The sequence below is a fragment of the Microtus oregoni genome, unplaced genomic scaffold (genome assembly GCF_018167655.1).
Source record: "Microtus oregoni isolate MIOR12 unplaced genomic scaffold, Mior012 000007F_ref0000211, whole genome shotgun sequence".
Classification (NCBI taxonomy): Eukaryota; Metazoa; Chordata; class Mammalia; order Rodentia; family Cricetidae; genus Microtus; species Microtus oregoni.
This window is the reverse complement of record NW_024543066.1, coordinates 12,287,223-12,310,934: the sequence shown is the minus strand read 5'-3', so window position 1 is coordinate 12,310,934 and position 23,712 is coordinate 12,287,223. Positions and strand designations below refer to the sequence as shown.

At 52.2% G+C, this 23,712-nt stretch overlaps 2 protein-coding genes across 5 annotated transcripts in view; one reads left to right on the top strand and one right to left on the bottom strand.

Annotated features, from left to right (window-relative positions):
* The window catches only part of Cdh23 (cadherin related 23), a 326,387-nt gene that overhangs the window by 39,229 nt on the left and 263,446 nt on the right, over positions 1–23,712 (bottom strand). The gene's annotated exons all lie outside the window — the stretch shown is intronic.
* Vsir (V-set immunoregulatory receptor) lies at positions 339–22,693 on the top strand. The gene is made up of 7 exons (XM_041655417.1): positions 339–512; positions 11,106–11,534; positions 12,146–12,202; positions 17,549–17,656; positions 20,696–20,723; positions 21,417–21,610; positions 21,765–22,693. The coding sequence occupies exons 1-7, from the start codon at positions 431–433 to the stop codon at positions 21,800–21,802; spliced, it is 936 nt and encodes a 311-aa protein (XP_041511351.1). The 5' UTR covers positions 339–430; the 3' UTR covers positions 21,803–22,693.

The window sequence follows — 23,712 nt, the reverse complement described above, 5'->3', positions numbered from 1 at the left end:
ACCCACACACCCACCCATTCCTTCCTTCCTTTGGCTGCAGGAACTTAACCCTGGGCGTGCTGGAGCCCGTAGAAACAAAGTTCCGGCCTCCAGACTATGCGAACTGTATATCTGGCCGGGTTAGGCTGGGATTCATTCCTCAGTGTGCACAGCATAAATAATCTCTGAAAAGCAGCTAGAGAGACAGTAGAAAGGTCTTTACAGAGGGAAGTGGCTGGTTGGACACTTGCCACGTCTATCTACTTGGAGACACAGTACCGCCCGCCGCCCAGCGGGGGCGCTGCTGGGCGGGGAGCTGGCCTGGGTTACGCACACACTCACTCCGACAGACAGGCGGTGTGTACAGCAGGATCCCTGCACTCCCGGAGCCCTGCTTGCTCCACGGGCACCCCGGCAGTCTGTGTCTGCTCTTGCTCGGCTCGACGGCGACATGGGTGTCCCCACGGTCCCAGAGGCCTGCGGTTTGCGCTGTGGGACCCTGCTCCTCGCTCTTTTCCTGACTGCATCCAGAGGTAAAGTCTGCAGGCGGCGGCGGGGCGCAGGGGAAGAGCGCCTGGGAGTACAGCCGGGTAGGGTGGAGGGACCCAGGCAGGATGGGAGTGCCCTGAATCCCCTCAGCCTGCGGTGATCCCCACCCTACTGCTGCTCTAGGGCTGCTGGGACAGCCCAGCAGGGTGTAGTGGTGGCCGAGCACATCTGTCGGTACTAACAGCTGCCAAAACTGCAGGCAAAGGTGTCTCTAGGGGACTCCCTGCGACACTTCCCTGCCCAGAGAGCCCGGAGCAGGGGTCATGAAGAGCTTCTACAATGCAGGAAAGGGACATGGAGAGAGTCACCTGCTCCTTTAGTGGTTGTTGACTGGCTTTTGACACCTGGGGAATCTCCCTGGCTTCTTGCTCCAGAGTCTCAGAGGGCTTGGGGGGTGTGGTGCTGTAACCCAATACCTCTTCCCTTTGACACTCTTGGATGAGTTTTGATGGGCACTCCCAGATCTGGGCAGTTTTGTCTCTTGCTCTATATTGAAATCTGATGACCCATTTGGGCGATCAGTGAGTCTTGTGGTGGCCATACTGAGCAGCCAGTATGGAGTACTGGGGAAGACAGGGGACACTCCCTGAAGAACCACACACAGGGAGGTGTCACTTCCAAAATCCAGAGTCACAGTTTTTATCTTGTCCCAGGACACAGCAGTTCCCCAGAGCCTGGTCCTTACTTGCCCGCAGCAGAAGAGCTTAAAGAACAAGGGGGTATTCTGATAGGTGGCCAGGTGGTAGCCAATGGTGTCCTTTGGAGACTGCCTGCCCCATCCTTCCCTGCTCAGAAAACCCAGGACACAAGTAGCTTCTGCAAGCTGGAGAAAGGGTCCAGGCAGGGACAGTGTCAGTCGTGTCTGGGTGGAGGTGGTGGGCTCACCAGAGGGAGCCAATGGACCGATCAGAAAAGAAAAAAGAAAGTTGACGTAAGGAAAGGGAGGAGAGGCAGAGAACTTCTTATCAGCACTGGGAGGCAGGCCTGGACCTCTGATAAGGAAGAAGGCACCCACATCCTACAGACAGAATAATGTGAGCCCAGCTGGCCTGGATGATCCCTGACACTCAAAGGGAGAGACTGAGGCAGGGATGGGGTGGTTCAGGTGTGTGTGGGGGAATGCTACAGGCCCAGCACCAAGGTCAAGGTGCCTTGAACGATATGGCTTTCAGGAACGGGGGACAGCGGCTGGCAGGAAGACCAGTACTGTATATACCACAAGCTACCATCTTCCCCTCAAGTGACTCCCCAAGGCCCCCTTTCTTGTCCCTTCCCTATCCTCTGTTCATCAGCCCCAATTTGGGGAACTAAGTCCCAGAGATTCCGAGTAGAGGGGCACAACTTGCAGAACATTCAACAGCAAAGAGGCCCTGAGGGGAGCTGGGAATCCGCACCCTATTGTGCCTCCAAACCCAGAAGACTGCACAGCCATGGCTTTTGGCTACTCAATCTACTTGGTGAGCTGAGGGCCACCTCCCCATGGTTCAGCTCAGGGAGGCCATTAGGGCTCTGGGTGGCTTTCAGGAAAGGGACGAAGGAGTCTTTCAGCCTGAAGCTGCTCTGACCTCAGCGCTGGCTATAACCTCAGTTATAAACACAATCATGCATGCTTTTCTTTCCTATAGCAGACATGGTGGTCAGGAGGTGTGGGGGCTGAGGACGCTCACCAGTCAGCTGACGTGCTGGGTTCCCTTGGGCAGAACAGCATTTGGGGCAGGGTGAAATGGGAGTCTGCGGGGAACTTCAAGAGGTCAGAGCTTAGGAGGCACTTGGAACACAGAAAATACACTCCTTTCCTAGCCTGTCATGGGCTGAGATGGGGGTGGAGGGAGTGGGGGGTGGGTTGCCTTGGGAGCCAGGAGCCAGCAGACCCCAGGTGGTACAGGATCTCTTCTGCACAGCGTTCCTAAGGTTTGAGGAAGTTACTACCTTGCCTGTCCCCAGTCTGACCCAGGAGCCCCTTTCACACAGGCACTGGTGTGAGAGACTGGCAGCTGTCTTCCCTTTCATGGTAAACAAGACTGCAAAGCCCGATTGAGTAAACTCAGTGCTGCAAGCCTCTGACCCGGTAGTGGTCAGCTCTTAGGAAATCATATAAGCCCTGCTCAGCAGCCTGAGACTAGAGATGGCCATGCCATGGGATGCCCAGGGGCCAGAAACTCCTAAGAGTACTGAGCTAGGCTGGCTGCAAGGCAGCGCTTCCCTGCTGTGGATCTAGGAAAGGGGTACCAGATGGAAACTACAGTATACAGGATCTTAGGCCCAAGCAGGAGAAACAGAGGGTCCTCAGGGCCCATGTGGCCTGTTGGTACTGGCTGAGTCTTGGATTGAGGTCCTAGGTTCAAAGGCAACTATTGCCCAGGACCAGTCTGGCCTTGGCTTTGACACCGATGGATCCCTTTTGAAGGACTGACTGGACCATGGCCTTCCTAATGTTTAAGCAAGGGGTTTGGTGTATAGCTGCACGACAGAACTTCCTCCAGCTCTAGCTTAACTGTTTTGTAGTTAGACCTGTGTTCAAATCTTAACTGGCCTTATGTGAGCTGGGCAAGCTTCTTAGTATCTTTGATCAAGTCTTCATATATACTACAGGGCAATGGTCCATCCTCCCTTAGACACAGCTGTGTGGAGGAGCTGATGGGTGGAACTTCCCATGACGCCTGGTCTTTGTGATGTCGGTAGTGGGTCCTTTCCTGGTTTCTGGGGACTCCATACCAGTGGCTTTCTGAGTTTTTACTGCCTACAGAGCCCCAACGAGCATCCAGGACATAGGAGGCCATGGGAAAATATTACTGGGAATGCATTTCCTAGACTCCTAATGCCTGAAGGATGCCCAGGTTGGTTCTAGCTACCCATCTGGACCAAGAGTCTGAAATGGCCAGGCACCTTTAATCCCAGCACCCGGGAGGCAGAGGCAGGCAGATCTTTGTGAGTTTGAGGCCAGCCTGGTCTACAGAGTGAGTTCCATGACAGGCTCCAAAGCTACAGAGAAACCCTGTCTCAAAAAACCACCACCACCACCACCAACAAAAGAGTCTGAAGGGCCATGGGGTGTCTGTGGTTTTCTTCCTATGTCCTCTAGAGATGAGGCCACAACAGCCAGCCTGGCCTAGTGCGGGCTTATCTGTGGGCTTTCTCTCACATTCCGTTTGCATATTCAGCTCATTCTCTGTTGACCACCTCCAGAGTCATGAACTTGCTGTGTTCGGCTACAAACCAAGCCCTCCCACTGGCCTTTCTATCTAGGGTCTCAGCTTCCAAGGAGACCCCAGTCCTGCCTGAGCTACTCCCTCAGCATGGGGCCCCAAGCATACACCTCCCCCAACCGAGCGATGTACAGGCTGGGTGACATATAGTTGCAGATGGCTGCTGTTCTCCGGGGAGGGTAATTCCCCTTGGTGCATTCTGGGTCCGTTTGCTCATCACCTGTACGTAATATCTGACGAACATTTACCTACTTGTTTTCCTTTAAATCTACACTTTTCTTTAAAGTAAAAAATTTAAAGGAAATTTTAAGTCAGTGTCACAAGTGGAAAGCGGGTATCATCGGCCACAAATAGAACATATAAAAGAACCCCATTGGCAAGCCAAATAAGGGAATTAAATATTAGTTGGAAACTTAAGCTGAACCAGACTCAGCATGTAAAGCCTGTTGCTGTTTCTTTGTAGAAATAAATTAAGTAAAAAATTTTAAAAAAGAACATTTTGATGATATAGTGGTATCAGCTCTGACTTTCTCTTCAGTAGAATTGGGGCTAAGAGAACACTGAACGGGGACCAAATGTCTCTCTTTATGATTCCGTGTTCTTTAATGTAAAATCAAAAGTAAAACTACTTGAGTTATTAATGCTGCCAGGCAAACTAAGACCTCATTGGCTAGGTCAGCTGTCTGTCTGTGGGAAGGAGGTGGAGCCAATCTCGGGTTGCCTCTGGTTTCTAGAGACAACATCTGCTCCCAGAGGCTGGGGTTAGAATTCTGTCCACAACATATTCTCTGTGAGACTGTAGACAGGTTTCTTTTGTGTTTTGGCTTCCTAACCCAAGCTCCTATTTCACAGGCTTGGAAATTAATTAAAAAACAAGTCCATGTCTGAGTGCTTAGAATAATCCTACCAAGGGAGCCCCTTGCATGGATGGAATCAGATCTTAGGAAGTCTCCCTGGTTGTAGTGGCCATGAGGTTGAGTCCTCCTCAGAGAGGCCTTGAGTCTGGGTTGGAATCCTTCAGAGGAGTCTTCCCAAGCCAGGGCCCTGGCCCACTGCCCAGACCCTCCCCAGGAGGCACAGTGACTAGGGCCTCTATCCCTGGATGCAGGCCGTTTTCCCAAGGTGCTGGAAGTGTGGTTTCCTCCCATAGAGCCCTGCTTCCCCTTCCCAGCCTCCTTGGTCCACGTGAAAGGACACTTCCTGCTGGGGCAGGGATCAATAAACACGTCTGAGATACCCTTTGTGCTCCCTAGCTAGACAACCCTCTGCACAGACTTGCTGGCTTCAGCCTGCAGCCTTCACCCTGGGACACTTCCTCTGGGTTTTCATTGGACCCTGCCTCTGTTTCCCTCTGTACTGTAAGTCTTGCTAATGATATAGCCCAGCCTTTCCCTTTAGGCACCTGGAGACCATCTGGGAAATGGGGCCTCTGAGCTGGGACCTGTTCCCATGCACGGGAGGTCAGAGTTCCCATCTCTCTCCTCAGTTTAAGACTAGCAACTGTAGACAGTCAAATAATTGTTTACTTGGCAAGCTAACAGCTGGACAGACCTCAGCTGTCTGAGTAGGGCTTTCCCGACCTGGCCAATCAACCTCCAAAACTTAGGACCCACCTCCAAAACTTCTAGGGGGTTGCCTTGGTGACTGTGGGTAAAGCTAGCTCCTGTCAAGAAAAATTTACAATATGAAAGCTTGTCCACACCCACACACACCCATCCCCTGTACGCCCACAGAGCCTAATGTGTGGCAAGAGGTGATGGCCTCAAAAACAAGACCGGAGGAAGAGGATGCCAAGTAAGAGTTCTTTTGAAACTTTCCAGCAGAGTCTGGGCTCTGTCGTCTGTAGCTGGAAGCCACAGCTAGGAAAAGCAGCAAGGGCTGTTCCCTCGGGGAGCCCTGAGCTCCACAGCCTCTGCTTTGATCCTGACTCATGTTAAGATCTTGCTAAATATTATTTGTGGAATGAAAGAATGTTCTGGTTTGGGTCCAAAGAGCAGAAGAAACAGTTGTTCTGAGTCTAGGTAGGGGTCAGCTTGGGGTCAGTTGAAAGATGAAATGTGGGCTCCACCCACCCTGGGAGGGTGGTTGGAAGGAGTGCACTTCCTGTCTGCCTGCTGAAGGTGTGACAGGGTCTCAGCTCAGTCACAGGAGCCTCAAGCAACTCACTCTATTTCTCCAGGCAGTTTTATCTTGAAAAGGAGGTTGAGCTGCTCAAGATGCTGCTGCAAGAGGATCACAAGTTCAAGGCCAGCCTGGGCTACAGGGAGTTTCAGACTAGGAGTTGCATAGGCAAAAGCTGTCTCAAAAAAAAACAAAAACCAACCAACTAACCCCTAAGACCCAGTCGAACAAGAAACCAGACAAAAGTACAAATAATAGCAATAATTCTTTAAAAACTGAAATACATAGAATAGGGGATTATACCCACATTAGAATTAAGTGCCTAACATATAAGAAGTGGACCTTGCCAGGTGGTGGTGGCGCATGCCTTTAATCCCAGCACTCGGGAGGCAGAGAGAGGCAGACAGATCTCTGTGAGTTCGAGGCCAGCCTGGTTTACAAGAGCTAGTTCCAGGACAGGCTCCAAAGTTACAGAGAAACCCTGTCTCGAAAAAAAACAAAACGAAAACAAAAAAAGAGTGGCCCTGAGGGGCCTATAGAGATGGTTTGGGGTTAAGAGTACTTGTTGCTTTTCCAGGGGGCTTGGGTTTAGTTCCCAGCATTCTCCACACCAGACAGCTGACAATTGTCTACAATCCCAGCTCCAGCTCTGGCCTCTGTGGGTACCTGCATTCATGTGCGCATATGCGCGCGCGCGCGCGCACACACACACACACACACACCTATCGTGCTATTCTGCACACGCTATTAAAAACAATAAAAGTACAAAGAAGTAGACCTGAGAGCAGAGCTGGAGGGCTTCAGACATGGGACTCTCTCAAGGGCAGCTGCATAAGTCCACATAGCAAAGGCCTAGCCTGGGAGGCCCCGGGGCCCAGGAGGTCCCAGGGCTCAGGAATCTTGCTGTCTAGGACAGAGTGATAGCAGTCCCCAGATCTGGAATTCTTCTAGCTCACAGAATCTCTCCTGCATGTATAGGGTGGTCTTACTCAGTGGCAAATAGGACAAGGTGAGGGCTCAGGGGACCTGTCCCCAAGGGCCGTGTTCTTTACTGGTACACGCTCAGGCCAGGGCTTGGCACACTTTCCTGTCCCACGTGAACTTGGCTACCCTAGAGTCAGGAGCTTTCCTCCCCACCCACTTTCCTGGTCTCTGACAATAACCCAGGTGGCCTAAGGGATCTGTAGCGGACATTGAGCAACATCCTCCCGACAAGTAATTATAATTCCAGCCGGGCTGCATGAGGCCCAAGAGGGTTTGTGTACGCAGGTATGTGCCCAGGCCCTTCTGCATGCCCGTGTGCTGTTTTCTGTGTGCCAGAGTGTTTCCCCAGGGACCAGCTCTGAGCTTCAGACACGAGGGGTGTTTCTGACCCCCCTGTTCAGGACAAACCCTATCTTTTCTGCCCCTCTCTTACCTGACCCTCAAGCCTAAAGTCCAAACACCCTCCAAGCCAACCCCCATCCAAGGACAGCTTCTCCATCACTCTAACTCAGGAAGAGGTTTTGGTGACCTTGGGAATGAGAAGTCAGTGTGGATGGGTGGGGTGGAGCCCAGCCCTCCCCAATCCTACTCTCTCTGATCCCTGCTTTCTCCATGGCCCCTTGAAAATAAAATGGGACTGGATCCTTTCCCCCTGCTCTGGTGCAGACCTGAGCAGGAAGTACCACTGCCTGGGCTCTGATGTCTCTCAGCTTGGCATCCCTCCCTCTGCCGCCACGTCTCCCCGCAATTCAGGGGTCACTCATGCCACACGTGAGTCCCACCTCATCCACGCCTTTGGCCTCTAAGTGTCTTGCCATTTGTCCTGTGTCCCTCAGCCATCACAGGCCTGCAGCTCTGGTCTCTGCTCTGCCTGCCCGCCTTCCTGATAGCCCCCAGGGGCTGTGAGCTAGGCAAATGCTGAGGGAACTGAATTTGGCTGCCAGGATGGTGGTGGCTCCCAACCTGGAGGTAGTGAGCAGAGGAGAAAGAAGGCTGGGGTTGCTGCTGTACGGCTGCAGGGGTAGGGCAGAGGTCTGGCTCCCGCTGTGGATGTCTGGGGAAAACCCTTTCCTTAGGTATCCCCCTCCTGTATCTGGCAGAGCCAGGGTTTAGCGGCCATATGCAGTCTATACAGGCCTGTGAGGGAACCTCTGGGTGGGTGTAGATAAAACCAGAGACCTAGCTAGCTGTTCGCTGTTTCAAAGAGAAACTGGGAGTTAAAATTTTCCTATTAAGTCCCCACTTAAAATTATTTAATGGGTATGGAAGTTTTGTCTGCATATATATGTTTACTATGTACATGCCTCATGTCAGAGGAGGCCAGAAGAGGGCATCAGATGCCCGGGGACTGGAGTTAGAAACATTTGTGAGCTACCACGTGAGTGTTGGGAATTCAACCCAGGTCCTCTGGAAGAGCAACCAGTGCTGTTCATCACTGAGCAAACTCTCCAGAGCCACAAATCCATGCCTTTTTAAATGTTAGCAATTCCAAACAACAATAACAACAACAGAGCCCTGCTTTAAGAATTAGATGCAAGGTCCATAGGCTAGAGGGGAGTTCCTGGCTTTGCGACGGTACACACGCTTGGGTTGAAGTCAGTCTCCAGCGGTCCCTTGCTGAGGGATGACGAGCAAGCAAGACCCTGTCTCTGGAGTTGGTCTCCTCACTAGTGAGCGGGGAAGAATCCAACCCTACTCTCCTGGGCCGTCACATGCAACACAGACTCCTGGGCGTAGTCACTGCTTCTCCGTGTTCTGGGAAGCCTGTTTTACACGAGGTCTCCAGAATCTCTGCAACTTCAGCCAAACCACTTTCCCTTCCTGGGCCTGTCACTGCCTGAAAAGGAGATGGTATCTCCCCAAAGAAGGTTTGAGATCTGCACTCACCTCAGCAACAGCATTCCAGAAATCTCTTTTGTGTCTGAACAGAGCTGGGGGATGGCTCTGGAATGTCTGTCTGTCTTCCTTACCTCGTGGGCCTAACGCTCCTCCCCTACGGGCATTCTTTGGAGCCATGCGATCATTGTCCCCCTTATATTTTCATGGACATACACAAGCCCTGTAGTACTAGATTATCAGCTGTTACTCGTCGTTCAGACTTTTGTGGTGAAGGGTTTGAAGCCAGCTTCTCCATTCTGTTGGATTTTGGCCCCTGTCCTCGGAAGTGTTCCTTGAATCACAGAGAGAACACTTTTAGGACACTCGTGCGAATGATTCCTGTCCAGGCCTTAACACCCACCCCTTCTCTTGATGTTTTTATTTTTGTCTTCCAGTAAGCCTGACACTCAGCCTAATGACTCAGTGTCATTGGACTCCACGGTGTCCTGGTTCAGCTCCAAAAGTCACACCAGGTTGCCGCCTTTTGCACTGGGCCGGGCTGTGAGAACTTTAGGGGATCCCAGCTTGGTACCAACAGTCCTGGGCTCTGAGAGGGAGCCTCCGAGGAGGAGGTCCAGGTGGCACCTCTGGATGGGGCAGAGAGAGAGAGAGAATCTGTATGCGTGCATGTGCGTGCAAGTGTATGGAGGTTAGAGGACACCCTCAGGTGTCACTATGCACCTTGTAAAACATTTATGTACTTATTTTGTGTGTGTATGTGCACTTCATGGCATGTGTGTGGAGGCAAAGGACTACTTGCAGGAACTGGACTCGATTCTCTCCTTCCATCATGTGGCTTGAACTCCGGTCATTAAGCTTGGTAGCAGGTGTCCCTCCTACCTTTTCAGACAGGGTTTCTCATTGCTCTGGAACATCACCAAGTCTAGGCTGGCTGGCTAGCAAGTTCTCGGCATCCGCCTCTTTCTACCTCCCATCTCGCCGTCACTGGAATTACAGGCCCGTTCTAACACACGTAGATTCTAGGGTTCTAGGGATCCAAACCCAGGGCCTCATGTTTTGGAGGCGAACATTTTTCTGACTGAGCGAGGACTCTGGCCCTCCATTCATACGCTCTCTGTATTCTAAACCCTCTTCCCTGACCGCCAGATCGCCTGCAGTCCCTGCAACATGAATGAAAAGCAAAGCAATGCTAAGGTGTGCTGACCAGAGCCCCTCTCACGTTAGAGCCCTCTGCATCCCACCTTTCTTCTCCCAGCCTGTGCTGTAGTGAATGCCATTCTCTTCATGGGGGTGGTGGTGGGGGAACAGGCTCACACAGTTAGGGAGCAGAGCAGGGGCTCTGGCTCTGATTCTGGTCTCAAAAAACTGGGTCCAGGCTGGGGATGTGGCTTGGTGCATGAAGCCCTGGGTGTGAGACCCTGTGCTGAGCTGGTGGCACATGTCCAAAATCTTACCATCTGAGAGGTAGAGACAGGAAGATTAGCTCAGGGTCATCTTCAGATTCCTAGTATGTCTGGGGCCAACCCAGGATACATTAGCCCCCCCCCCCCCCCCGCCTAAAAAACAACAAAACAAGACAACAACAAAGAACATGCCTTCATGCTCCATCAAGTTGAGCAACAGAGGAACTGGGGGTTGAGATGGGGGCAAGAGGATTTTTTATGTGCTTAGGGAAGATGGATGAGGTGTGTGGATGAGGACATGTCATGCATCCCTGTCCCTCAGATGCTCTGAGTGTCCCTGCTTTCCTACTATTGTGCCTAGGTAGAAGCGCTAGCTTGTGAAGTCTCATTCAAAGTCCAAAGACCCAACCCTTTTTCAGAAAGGCCACACCCATCCCTGGAAGGGCATTTTTTTCCCTCCCAAGTCTCTGAAACCCAGACACTGGCTGGCCTCTGCCCACAGGGTCATGAGCGCAGGTTTGTCTTGGGTCACTGGCTCCCAAGTAGAGGTAGGGCACCTGGCACTGGCCCTGTCCATGCAGGTATTGGTTAGTGCCCAGTGAGGAGGAATTGGAAGAAGGTGTGGCCTGGCTGAGGAGTGGGGGTGAGCAGAAGATGTTGGTACTCTCCAGGAGCATGGCCAAAGACTAAGATCTTTCATTCTCCTTTGGACCTCCTTCCTATACAGGGGAGGGATGTCCAAGGTGGAGCCATTGCCCGCAATGGGGCTGGAACCAAAGTTCATGTTCTACTTGGGAGAAGGCCCTATCTTGGCTGGCTAGTTTGTTGTTTGGCTCAAGTCCCTCCTCTGCCCCCACCCTCTCCCCTTCCTCCCATGCAGGTTGGAATTGAGCGTGTATTAAGCAAGGGGCCAAGGCTCAGGAGGTCACTTGACTTGCTCAGGGTCTACAGCTGGGGAGTGACTGAAGTCAAGCTTTCTCCTCACCCTCAGGCAGGTGACAGAGGCTTTCCTTTCTCTGAGCAGGTCCGGTGGCGGCCTTCAAGGTCGCCACCCCGTATTCTCTGTACGTGTGTCCTGAAGGGCAGAACGTCACCCTCACCTGCAGGATCCTGGGCTCTGTGCCCAAAGGGCACGACGCGACCTTCTACAAGGCATGGTACCTCAGCTCGCGAAGTGAGGTTCAAGTATGCAAAGAACATCGGCCCATACGCAACTTCACGGCCCAGCACTTTCGTCCACACCATGGAAGCCACCAGATGGCCAATGCCAGCCATGACCAGGCCCAGGCCCATGGACTCGAGTTAGCTTTCGACCACCATGGTAACTTCTCAATCACCATACGCCATGTGACCCTGCAGGACAGTGGTGTCTACTGTTGTCAGGTGTTAGAAATCAAGCACCACCACCTAGACCAACGGTCCTACGGGTACATGGAGCTGCAGGTACAGACAGGTGAGCGTTCTGTCCAAACACCTATGGCTGGGGGTGTGGGGAGGAGGTGTCTGCATCTCTGCCACGTGACTATGTATGAGACTATGAGTGATGTGGCCCTCAAGGGTATGTTGGCTGTGTAAGGAGTGGGTGCGGACACTTGTGTGTGCCTGTATTTGCGGCAGAGTGACCTTTTCATGTGAGAGGGTGTACATACCTAAACTGGTAGCATTTCTTCTCCTGAGAAAATGCAGGCCATAGGGCAGCTGACCTTGTACTTAGTTTGAGTTGATCATGGCTAAATGGCTGTGAGGTGTGTATATATCTGCCTGTCTGCCCAGTTGAGAATGCAAGACCTGACTGAATCGAGATGTACCAGTAGGTACCCATTTGCCTTAGAAGGTGGCATGAGAACATCCAGGGTAAGAAAATGTGTGTGTGCGCATGCATGCCCATATGCTCACACTTGCATGTGTTCACACATGCATAGGTGTATAGACTCCAGGGGCCAGCAATGACAGGCAGGCATTAGCATGGATTCCTATGACAAGAGAGGAGTCGCTAGCCTGGACCAACATCCATGACCCCATGAGCCTCACACTTGCCTAACAGCCTTCTCTTTGTTCCCACAGGCAAAGACTCACCATCGACATGCACCGCATACCCGTCTAACGAGCAGGAGAGTGACAGTAAGGATGGCCACCCCCATCTCTTCTGGGCACTCTGTTCTTTCTGTATTGACTGTGGGCCCGGACCCAGTTCTGGACTCTCACCTCAGGACCATATGCCCGCAGACTCCATTCTCTCTGCTGCTGCTTCTATTCTCCTTCTCCTTCTTGACTGTGGCCCCAGAAGCCCAGGCCCCTGCTACTGCTTGCTCTGTGAAACACGGATCGCCATTCCCACTTGGCAGAGGTGACACATGCTCACACTGCCCAGTGGCACAGCAGGCCCGTGACTGTAGCCTGTCCATCTCTCCTGTGCACGTGGAAGGGGACTGGGCATGCAGAGTGCAGGGCAGCCCCGGTGCTGGCCCAGACAGAGCTGGAGGGCTCTGCCCTCAGGGAGGCTGGTTGGCGAATGCCCTGTGGCATATACAGTAGACAAGGGGACATGCCTTAGGGTGCCCTCCACTTCCACAGAAAGAGGGCTGTGATTTATAGGTTCATCAGGCATCTAGTGTGAGCTAGCTCTTGCTTAGGCTCTGGAGGGGCAGAAGGGAAAACCCTGACCCTGACCTCATGCATGAGCGTTTGAGCCAGCCGAACAACAGCCTTGTGTGAAGCCTCAAAGACCAAAGCAACTTTCTAGTCAAATTACACGTATTTTCAAACCAACCAACCAACAACCCCACCATGTACAAAACTGAGTGAGAGCCAGCCACACCAGTGTGGCAGGGAGGCCTTTAGTTCACGTCTTTCTGCCATACACTGCTGAGCTCCAGTGTGTCTTCAGCACCAAGCAACGGTGCTGTCCTCACTTCCCCTCTGAGCATCCTCTTCCTTCCCACCAAACAGTTCACACTGTGTGCCCACATGAATGCATTTGAGGGACAGAGCGGTGGGGCATGGGCGATGGTCACTTCCCCATGGCTCCTTCACTCTGAGCAATCACCCCGGCCCTGCTTCTTCCTCAAGAATCTGTCTTTGCAAACTGCTACTTCTGCTACTGCCTGGCATGTCGTTAGTGGGGGGTGGGTGGGAAGGAGGTTCAGGCAGGTCATGGCTGACCTGGAACTTGCTATGTAGAACAGGCTGGCCTCAGATTTGCAGCAATCCTCCTGCCTTTGCCTATGAAGTTCTGGGATTTCAGGTGTGAACCACTACACCCAACTTCAATGGGACTTTGTGAAAAGAAGCCGTTATGTTTTCAATCTTGGGGACAGAGACACAAGATGGTATAGGGGAGAGCACTAGAGAAGTGTGAGGTGGACAGGCCAAGGAGGTTGGGGACTTTCCTAGTCCTGAGACTCTAGAAGAAAAACGCAAGGGGGAGGTGGAAGTATAAACTTGACCCCCAAGGTAGTTCGCAAGGTGGTTTGTTTTCCTTGCATCTCCGCCCTTGGGTTTTGATGTCTTAAACCCTTGCCAATTCTTAGAGCTGTGACATCACTTTCTGGCTCCAGCTTCCTTGAGCTATTGTCCAGTGAAGTGTCTTGTTGGGGGCCAAAAGAACATGCTCCATCCCACTGCGGTTGTTGAGGGCAGGGGATGACTGGTGACCTCTGATGTCCCCTTCCACATTCCTGGTTCATGCAGTCTCCACACTGGCCACTAAACCCGAGTTGGTTCCTGGGTGGACATTGGGAGTGTGTGTGGAGAGTCTGGGGAGCACTACCGCTTTCGGCATCATTTCTCTATTGAGGAACGGGAATGCCTACGACATGTTACGTTATCTAAGCACATGTTACCTAGGGCATGGGATGACTGCGTGTGTCTCAGCTCCAGGGAGCTGGAGAACAAAACAGTAGGGAGGGGGTGAAGACTGCACTGAGTATTCAGCCACCAGTCTGCAAGGGTAGCTCCATCACCATGGAGGTGTGGGTACCGATTTCCTCTTGATGCACAGGAGGCCTAACATCCCAAGACAACTCGTCCGTCCCTGTGCTAAGGGATGGGAACTGATGGTACACACAGGTGGGTTTCTGAACCCATTTCTAGAATCTTTGCCTGGCCACCCATGCCATTGCTAACCAGGCCCCGGGGCCAGCTGCTAAGCACTATTCTCTGCCGTTCATTAACTCTGGAAGGCCCCAACCTCAACTCTCGTACACAATCGCTCAACCGCGGCACTGGCTGGGCCTGTTAATGATGCTTCCAGGCCAGCTCTTTGTTTTTCCCCTTTTTCTAATTCCAGTCTGAGTAGCTAAATGCTACCCTGGAGGAGAGTAGAGCTTAGATTAAACCAGGACCAAGTCCAAGTGCGTTTCAGGTAAGAGGAAGTGTTGGGGAGGGGAAGGAGCCTGCCCAAGGTGTGGGCTGACATTTCAAGGCATTGCCGAGGGGCCGTGGATTTCCCCTGAGATCAGGACAGGGCGGGGCAGCCTGTCTCTGTACCCTTCCCATCCTGTTACAGCAGGATGTGCCAGATGACGCTTTCCTTAGCCTCCTTTGCACACACCCACAGGGTACCTGGCAGGCTCTGAACTTAGACTGAGCAAGCTGGGCCTTCCCATCCTGCCTGCTCTGAGAAGACCTGGTACATGACATGGGGGTGGCTTTGGCAACAATTTCCATCAGTGTCTCATCCTCTTCCCAGGAAGAGCCTGGCTCCAGATGGAGACTAAGTTTTCTCTGCAATGGCTGCCACCTTGGAGTAAAGGCAGTTGGGGTGGCTTTACAAAGGTGTCCTAACCCTCTGGGGGCAGCCGGGTCCGCATACATACCTCTAGAGCCTGCCCCAACAGTAGCCTGGACAACAAGCCCAGCGTATAAGGAAACAGGCTCTGGAAGTGAAACCAAAGAACTGTAGAGGGCAGGATTGCCACTTGCAGACAAGAGGGTCAGGCAGGGAGGTCCCGGCCAAATCTCCAAGGCAGGTTGTGAGCACCTGGCTAACTGTGCCATGAGTTGCTTAGTAACTGTGGGATGAGAGAAGAGTGCTTCTGCAGCCAGCTTCTCAGGTTGCCCACAGTAAGGTCCTTGGATGGGGTTTAGCCACACTGAACGGCATGAATTATGGACCGTTTTCACTTTCAATATTCCGTGTTCAGATGCAGCCGCATTAAAACCGGCAGGGATGCCGCCTTTCCTGTGGATTGGAACGTCCTTTGAAATTCGCCTAGCAATTGGTACTGTTTCCATACCAATGGGTACTTCTGAAGTGCCTGCCAATGGTCTCCTCGGTTCCATACACCTCACTGCGAGCCCATTTATGCTTCCACATTGCTTAGCCTTACAGTGGGATAAAAATGGCCTTTGTTCTCAAATAAAGTGCAGAGGCAGCAAATAGACACATCTGGCTCCTAGAGCTTTCTGGAGGTGAACCTGATCCTATGACAAGAGATCCTAGCCATGCTTTGGCAGAGAGAAAGGCTCAAATTGGGAAGGAAATGGCCTTACTCTAGTTGTGGTTCCAAGGGCTCGTCTGTTCCCAGCTAAACTCCTGGAGTCAGCAGATGGACTGAAATAAACCAATCCCCTACGATATGGGGCTCACGCAGTGGCATGGCCCTTTCCGAGACGATTTTGCAACAGCCTAGGAGAAAACACGCACAGGATGGTCTGTGGCTCAGCTCTTTGATGCTAAGTGCTTAGGTCCAGATGTACTGCCCAGGAGAGCAGAAATCTGAGCCCAAGGATTCTTTGTTGCAGTATGAGGACTGTTGAAAATGGAAATAAACAAGGTCCCCACCAGATAGGGATGTTTCCATCCATTTGGGGCAAGTTGTATATAATAGAGCCCTGGGAAGAATGAAGTGGGTCTCTGTGTAGACAGAGAGATGTCCAAACTGTGTTTGGGGGTCGGGAGAACATTCTTCTGTGTTCCCATAAGATAAGACCAGATCTAGATAGAGGAGGATTGTGGGCTGTGAGGAGCTCCAGGTTGAGGGGAAGGAAGAGACTTTTTTTTTTTTAAATGTGTTTACATTTCTGTGTGTGCATGTATGTTATGTGTATATACAGAACCAGAGGTTGATGTTGGGTATCTTCCTTAATTGCTCGCTGCTTAAGTTTTTGAGGTAGATTCTTTCACTGACTCTGTAGCTTATAGTTAGGACAAACTGGCTGACCAGAGATTCTCACGGATTCTCCCATCTCTACACACCCAACCACCACCTCAGTTGACAGCTACATGTGACCATACCTGGCTTCTTAAAAGGGTTCTGGAGAACAGCTTTCAGGTGACAGCAACCGCTTTACCAACTGAGACATTTTTCTAGCCCCTTTGTTTTTGACTATTTAAAGATTTTTTTTTTTTTAAAGGACATTTCTCTAGTCTTCCCTCCCTTTCTCGAGTGCTGGGAATGGAAGTCAGGGGCTATGCATGCTAGTCAAATGCTACACCCCTACCCTATTTCTCTAATTCTTGTGGCAAATTGTATTCTCTTGTAACTGGTGTGTGTGCACATGTCCATGAGTGATCGCAGGGCCAAGCTTCTAGGGTTCTCACTCTAGAAAGATCAAAGATCCCCTCAAAGGATGGACTAGGGTTTATTTTTATTTTTTGAGACAGGGTTTCTCTATGTAGTCCTGACTGTGCTAGAACTCACTCTGTAGACCAGGCTGGCCTTGAACTCACTGAGATCCACCTGCCTTTGCCTCCTGAGTGCAAAGTGGAATAAAAGGCTTGCACCATCATGCCTGGTAAGGCTGGAGTATTCTGTCTTCATTGCAGTAAAACATTGATCTTTAAAAGCAAGTGGGGTGGGAGACACAGGGCTGTCTCTGAAAGGAGGTTCCTAAACCTTCCTGGCTTCTTCAGGTCACTAAGGGTCTGGATATGGGGCCCGGATGCCTGGGCCTCTCATCCTGTCTGCTCTGAAACCATGGGTGTGGTTTGGACAACTACTTCTTTTTTTAAAAAATTATTTATTATGTATACATACATATATGCCAGAAGAGGGCACCAGACTTTATTACAGATGGTTATGAGCCATCATGTGGTTGCTGGGAATTGAACTCAGGACCTCTGGAAGAAAAGCCGGTGTTCTTAACCTCTGAGCCATCTCTCCAGCCCCAACAGCTACTTCTTCCAGTGCCTCATCATCTTCCTATGAAGAGCCTGGCTCCAGATGGAGACTAAGCTTTCTCTGCAATGGGTACCCCTTGGAATAAAGGGAACTGCAGTCAGGGTGGCTTTACAAAGGTGTCCTAAGCCTTTGGGGTAGCCGGGCCCACATACATACCTCCAGAGTCTGTACCCACAGAGCTTGGGAACCTTCCCACAAATGCTATGTAGATTCTATTCCTGCCCAGCTCCCTTCTCCTATCTAATAGAATCTGACCACCTCTGGGTGGGGGGTCGTTCTGTGACTCAGTTTCCCTTCTGAAGTGGGAAGGGGACCCTCATGTCTGCTGCTCTTGTCCTTCTAGGTATCACAGCTGCAGCCTTGGCCACGGGTGCCTGCATCGTGGGGATCCTCTGCCTGCCACTCATCCTGCTGCTGGTCTATAAGCAGAGGCAGATGGCTTCTCACCGCCGTAAGTACCTTCGGCTGGGATGGCGATGGGGTTTCCTGGCTGCAAGGTCAGGGAAAGCATGGGACATGAGGGCTGCACAGGCCTTTCCCATTTTTTTTTTTGCACCCCTGCAAGGAGCTGGCTCTGTGGCTGAGAGAGAAGGGCCTTTCTTTCCGGGCCTGATGTCTGCCAGCGGCTTCAGTGCCCATGCAGGGGTGGCTTGGCACTGCATATGAATGAGTAGTTAACCACACTGAATGGCAGGGCTAGCTCAAACTGGTTTATAAAGATGCTGCCGCTCAGAGATCCCTTAGAGACCTGCTTGTGTCTGTGGGAGGGTTTGTTTTGTAATGAGCAGCAGTTGCTGGGACAGAAACAAGTTTTGGGATGTGAGAACTAGCGGAGCTTTTAGCTGGAGCTTCAGTTGTCCCTCTCCTTCCACAGACAAGAGCTCAGACTCTGCACGTTAACTAGCCGAATGTCATAAGACATTGGAAATGCAGAGCTGAGGTGGTCCCCAGTTGCTGGGGTCACCCTGCCGGGCACTATGCCAAGTCACATCTGTACTTCACTTATTCGCCATAACACCCCAAATAGGGGACATTGCTGTCCTCATTTTACAGACGGACAAATCGAGGCTGGGGGAGGGGGTTCCCTGACTTCCCCGGGGCCAGGGAGGTTCCCTGAGTTGCCTTACGAAACCCACTGCAAATAAACGTGGAGCTAGGCTTCAAGTTCATGGCCACAAACAGTAGTCTCATCCCTTTTCTGGGTGACAAGGCCCCTTGTCTGTCCCAGCCTTTCCTATGAGCCTCATTCAGCCTACATTCTCTGAGGGGTGGGAGCCCGGTGGGTAGGGGGGACTCTGTTCCTGCACTTCCTTTCTCTGCCTAGCTGCAGAAGGTAATTGAGGGAAGGCTATTGTCACCAGGTCACACCAGATTTCCTCTGTCCTCCCCTTCACCTCTCAATCAGCCTGCCATCCCCTTACCCTCTTTCCTGGAGGCCCCCAGTGAGCCCCTGTGGGCTGTGGCCTCCTCTCCCTTCCTCTCAGGCGGTTTCTTCCAGTTATAAACCTACTGCAGCCTGCCTGTGGGCATCCCTAAAGGGGCAGCATGGAGCACATGACAGATTAGAGTGAAGAAGGAACCCAGGGCTCTGGAGGGGGAGAAATGGCGGAGGGGGGCAGCCAGGGAGATACCAGGTTAGGCTAGGTTCCGATGGATTCCCAGGTGTTTACTGTTTTCTCTTCCCTTTGCCCAGACCACGGCAGTGTCTGGTCACGTGGTCAGATGGTCATGTGGTCAGAAGAGACCAAGCACTGGGAAGCAGACCCTTCTAGGCTGGCAGCTACAAGTGTACTGGGGGCTTCACGCAGCCTTTCTTGGGCCTGACCTTTCTTGTAGGGCATCTACAGGGTTCCCACTCTGCTCATGGGACCTAGTGGAACAGAGATGGCTGGAGGAAAGAAGACTGAAGTGTGTGTGTTTGTGTGCGTGCGTGCACATGTGATCTGTGTGTGTTATCATTCATGTGGGGTTCTGAAGACACAGGTCCCAGTTCACTTATACCATATACCTTCAGTCTAAACACTGGCTTCCAACTTCCCATCTGTCCCAGGAAAGCATGTGACCTGGACTTAGAGACTAGTCCTGGGATGACAATGGGCTGGAATGGGCTGCCCTTCATGCCATGTTGAGTGACTGTGGAGAACAGCCTTGTCCTGTAGCCTGCTACTGTCCCAGAGTAAGGATGTCTCATGTACAGTAACAGGAAAGGGGACAAGAATTTATCTCCTAGCACGCCCCTTTAATCTCAGCCCTCGCGAGGCAGAGGCAGGCAGATCGCTAAGTCTGAGGTTAACCTGGTCTACATAGTGAGTTTCAGGGCAGCCAGAACTACATAGTGAGACTCTGTCTTGAAAAAAACAAAGAAACCAAAATTATCTTCTAAAGCAGATACTTCCAAGTCTCTTCTCTGCCTCCGAATGGAAGTCCCCAAATCCGTCCTGTGACTTCAGACTTAGCAACAGAAATACATGTCAGAAGTGTTAATGCCTAGGCAAGCAGAGCTCTGAAGGACAGGCCGTGGTGTCTGGGGAGTCACTGATCCATACAGACCCCAGAGTAGCAGCTGTGGGTGTTGGGAACCAAAAGCAACCAGCAAGTCTCAGCACTTGGGCTGCAGAAGGCCAGCGGAGGTCAGCTCCTAGGGCATGGCACACTCTGGGCAGAAAGCTTCTGAGTGCTGGGCTGGGGGCTGGGTTACCTGGAGACAAGCATGCTGGGGACGAGAGAAAAGAACGAACGGGCAGCTCGGCATCCCTCAGCTCTAAAGTGGAGATCGCCATCTTTACCCCAGAGCAAAGTGGTGAGGACGGGCTTGGCCCACACAGCCTGACACAGAGAGTCACTCTGTCAGCAGAAGTGACCTAGATTTCAGGAACTTTGTGCAACTTCCCTGTGCTTGTCTTGCTGATGCCCCTCCCCCGGGCCATTTCCCCATGCAAACCTCCTCCTATAAGAAGGATCTGTGAGGTTGTGGGGAGCTGCAAGAAAGAGGGAAGTTGGTGTCCTTGCATTTGGATGACAGGCAGTTTTAGGGGGCAGTGGCTTGTGGGGGGAGAAAATGACAGAAAGGATGGAATGTGATGGAGAGATTGAGGAAAGAACAGACTTTCTAATCTTAGGAGCTGACCTTGAACCCTCTACCCAACAAGCTTTGACTTAAGACCAGAGAGGTAAACCTCCCAATAGGAAGCAACTGTCAGCACATGCGGGGACTTGGCCTTTGGTTGAAACTTAGATTCTCAAGTTGTGACATTGTCAGGATGCAGGGAAAAGTGTAAGCCTGGGGCCAAACATCATCCCACATGTGGAAAAGGCAGACGTATTTCACTGGTACACAAAGGCATCTGTGCCTTGCGTCCACCTGCTAGACAAACACATGGAACTCCGGACTCTTCAGGGAAAAGTACGGCTCCTGGGCATGCTCCCAGTGCAGGGGGTGGGGCCTACAGAAGGCTTCCTTCCTGTGACCAGCTTTTCTGTCTATCTGTAGGTGCCCAGGAGTTGGTGACGATGGACAGGTAAGGCCCACAGTGACTTTGAGAAATTTTCTGGGACCCAGACATCAGGGAAGGGGTGTTTCTGTGTGATGTGGGGCCCCTACTCAGCTCGACACAGCTGCTCAGAGCAGCATCTGGCACATGTGGCCTGGTGGGCTGCTCTGTGTGCCACCTGCTCTGCTAGGCCCCGATTCTGCTTGGAAGTGCTTTAGTGGGCACCTTTGGGTCTCAGTGGCCACCCTGGCTGAGGATGGACAGGAGAGGAAGTAGTTGGCTGGGGCAGACATTACAAATGCATAGGAGGCCCACAACCCAGGCTGAGCCCAGGGGATGGCTTGGGTGTGCCAGGCATCCCACAAGAAAGCTCTCAGGCTGCGCAGGCATGAACAAGCCGATGGCTGCCTCTGGGGGGCGAGAGGTCAGAGATGGACAGTCAGGACAATGTTATCTGTGCTTGGCCTTGGGCTGGCTTGGATGGGTTTAGAAGTTAGTCACCTTCGGAAGCTTGGTCCCTGTCCTACAATGTGCTTGAAGGAGACAGCATCTCAGATATGCCAAAGGAAGGTCTACCAGTGATCCCACTAGAACCTTGGAGCTGAAAGGCTTTAACAGGCCACCCGTCACAGCTAGGAAGAGAAGAAAAGAAAGGGGAGGCAGGAAGGACAGAAGGTCTCTGAGTGGCACTGACCACCCCTAATTCTACTTCTCTGGCAGCAACACCCAAGGTATCGAAAACCCTGGCTTTGAAAACACCCCACCCTTCCAGGGGATGCCCGAGGCAAAGACCAGACCCCCACTGTCCTATGTGGCCCAGCGGCAACCTTCGGAATCAGGACGGCATCTACTCTCTGACCCCAGCACACCTCTGTCTCCTCCAGGCCCTGGGGATGTCTTCTTTCCATCCCTAGGTGAGTGTCACCAGATTTTACAGTACCCTGACTAATAAACATTAGAACTGCAGGCTCTGCAGGTCCCCCCAACATTGGGGCGTCTTCATGGTGCAGAGTTGAACAAGGATATACACACACCCCCATATTCACTTTTTTGTCCTTTCTTTTACAGATCCAGTCCCTGATTCCCCTAACTCTGAAGTCATCTAAACCAGCTTGGGGACCACGGACAATGGTACCTGGATTAGGGGCAGGCGCATTTGATCTATGGCTGGCCTTTTAAACAGACCTTTAGGCATTGGCCCCAGCCTCCCCTCTCCTGATCTGAGTCTAGACTTTGCTTTACAAGATGTGTGGACCCTCCCCGCTACCACTTCTGGATGCTACACGGGGTTGGGGCCGGGCGGGGAGAAGATGCTGGATTGCTCATTGCTGTTCTCAAGATCTCGGGGTGCCCAGTGCTCCCTAGAGACTTCACATTGCCAGCACAGATGCCAAATGACTTAAGAAGTCCCAGAATATCCGGCTTGGCAGCAGCTTTTCTTCGTGGGAACCAGCAGCCCAGATGGGATGAGGTAACCACCTTGCCACCCAGGCAAGGGACACAAGCCATGAGAGACTCCTGCCCTGCTGTAGATATGTGGTTGACCTGCTCTTTTGTCTGAGGATGCTCTGTTGACCTGACTATCCCCGAGAATCTGGAGCTTGGCTTGCCTATGCCCCATGAGGGGAGCTTCCTCAACAGCCTGCCAGCCATTTGAGGGTCTGTCAACAGTTTAAGTGACTCTGGGCTTTCATGGTCTGTATGGCAGTCTGCAGAGTTCAGTGGCCAGAGGCTCTGAAACAGGAAGTACATGTTGTGTTCAGGAGCCACAGTGTACACGAAGGGTGGTAAGGGCAGACGGGAAAGGTGAATGGATACTGGCCTTCCTGTCCTCATCACCCACCAGTCCCACTGCTCAGTGTGGGGCAATGACAAAGGTGACCTCCATGATGTCCTATCTATACTGGGCCACTTCTTAGTATGAAAGAGATGCTATTAAAAACAGTACGTAGCAACAGCTGTACACAGCAAGGAGGGAATGGTAGGCATCAGCTTTAAGGCCCTGGGAGTGGGGGGTGCAGGGAGGGCGTGGGGTGGGGGCATCTAGGGCCTGGAGATCCTTCCAGCCCTGACCACTGATCTTCAGGGTGACCTGCAGGCACATAAAAGAGCGTGTCCCTCCCTGGTCTGATGTTGCTCTTGGTTCCCATCTCCAGGGTTTGGCGTGACCTGGGCACACAAGGAGAATCCTTCATGATTCTCCCTTTGAGGTAGAAATTGCGCAGCTGATGTCTGAGAGTGAGGAGGGGTGACGCTGGGCAAGTCGCCCTTCAGCCTCCAGTGGGACGGTAGCCCCATTACTGGAAAAGCTGCAATCCCCCCCTCTTCCTGCAGCCTCCCCTGGCAGGAGTGAACTGGGCCTGGGTAGGAAAGCTCATACTCAGGGCCTGCGGGCAGGAAGAAACCCACTCCTTGCCTGGGGACAGATGGGTAGGGGTACAGAGAACAGTTACAGGCTGGATCACAGCAGTAAGCTGCCTGTTGGGAACTCGGATAGGTTGTCTGGTAAGGTCCAAGAGCATAGGCCCCTGTGGGATGCCAGCTATGTCTGGGGCTTGGAGTTCTGAAGGCTCTGTATCATCACAGGAGTGTTGGGGTAGTCAGGACACCCAAACCATGACTCCTTTTGTCCCCAGGGTCCCCTCTTTCACCCCACCTGTTGCCATAGACTCTATGAAGTTACTATAGATAGAGCGTGTTGTTCTTTTGGCTTTTGGGGCACCAGGCTGGAGTGGGGGAAGTGCCAGCTGTTTTGGGGCCTCTGTCAAAGAAACCCCCCCCCCCCACATCAGCTATAAGATGAGTATAGCCTGTCCCCTGGGGGAGGCTGGCCTATCTCCAGCCCTAAGCTTCAGACGTTGCCACCCAGATGTCTTCTAAGAATTTGACTGTCGAGCCCCTGTCTGGCTGCTGCTCTGTGGAAAGGGGAGGAGCCCCCCCAACCTCCCCAGCAGAACAGCCACTCACTTCCTGCCCAGCTTCAGCTTCCTTCTGCAGGGCTCTAGTCTCTTCTCTT

Excerpts from the sequence above, each read along its gene's own strand:
- Vsir (XM_041655417.1), top strand. The coding sequence starts at position 431 with ATGGGTGTCCCCACGGTCCCAGAGGCCTGCGGTTTGCGCTGTGGGACC. Across the intron at positions 12,203-17,548 it reads TAACGAGCAGGAGAGTGACA|GTATCACAGCTGCAGCCTTG; the intron begins GTAAGGATGGCC and ends TTGTCCTTCTAG. Across the intron at positions 17,657-20,695 it reads GCAGATGGCTTCTCACCGCC|GTGCCCAGGAGTTGGTGACG; the intron begins GTAAGTACCTTC and ends GTCTATCTGTAG.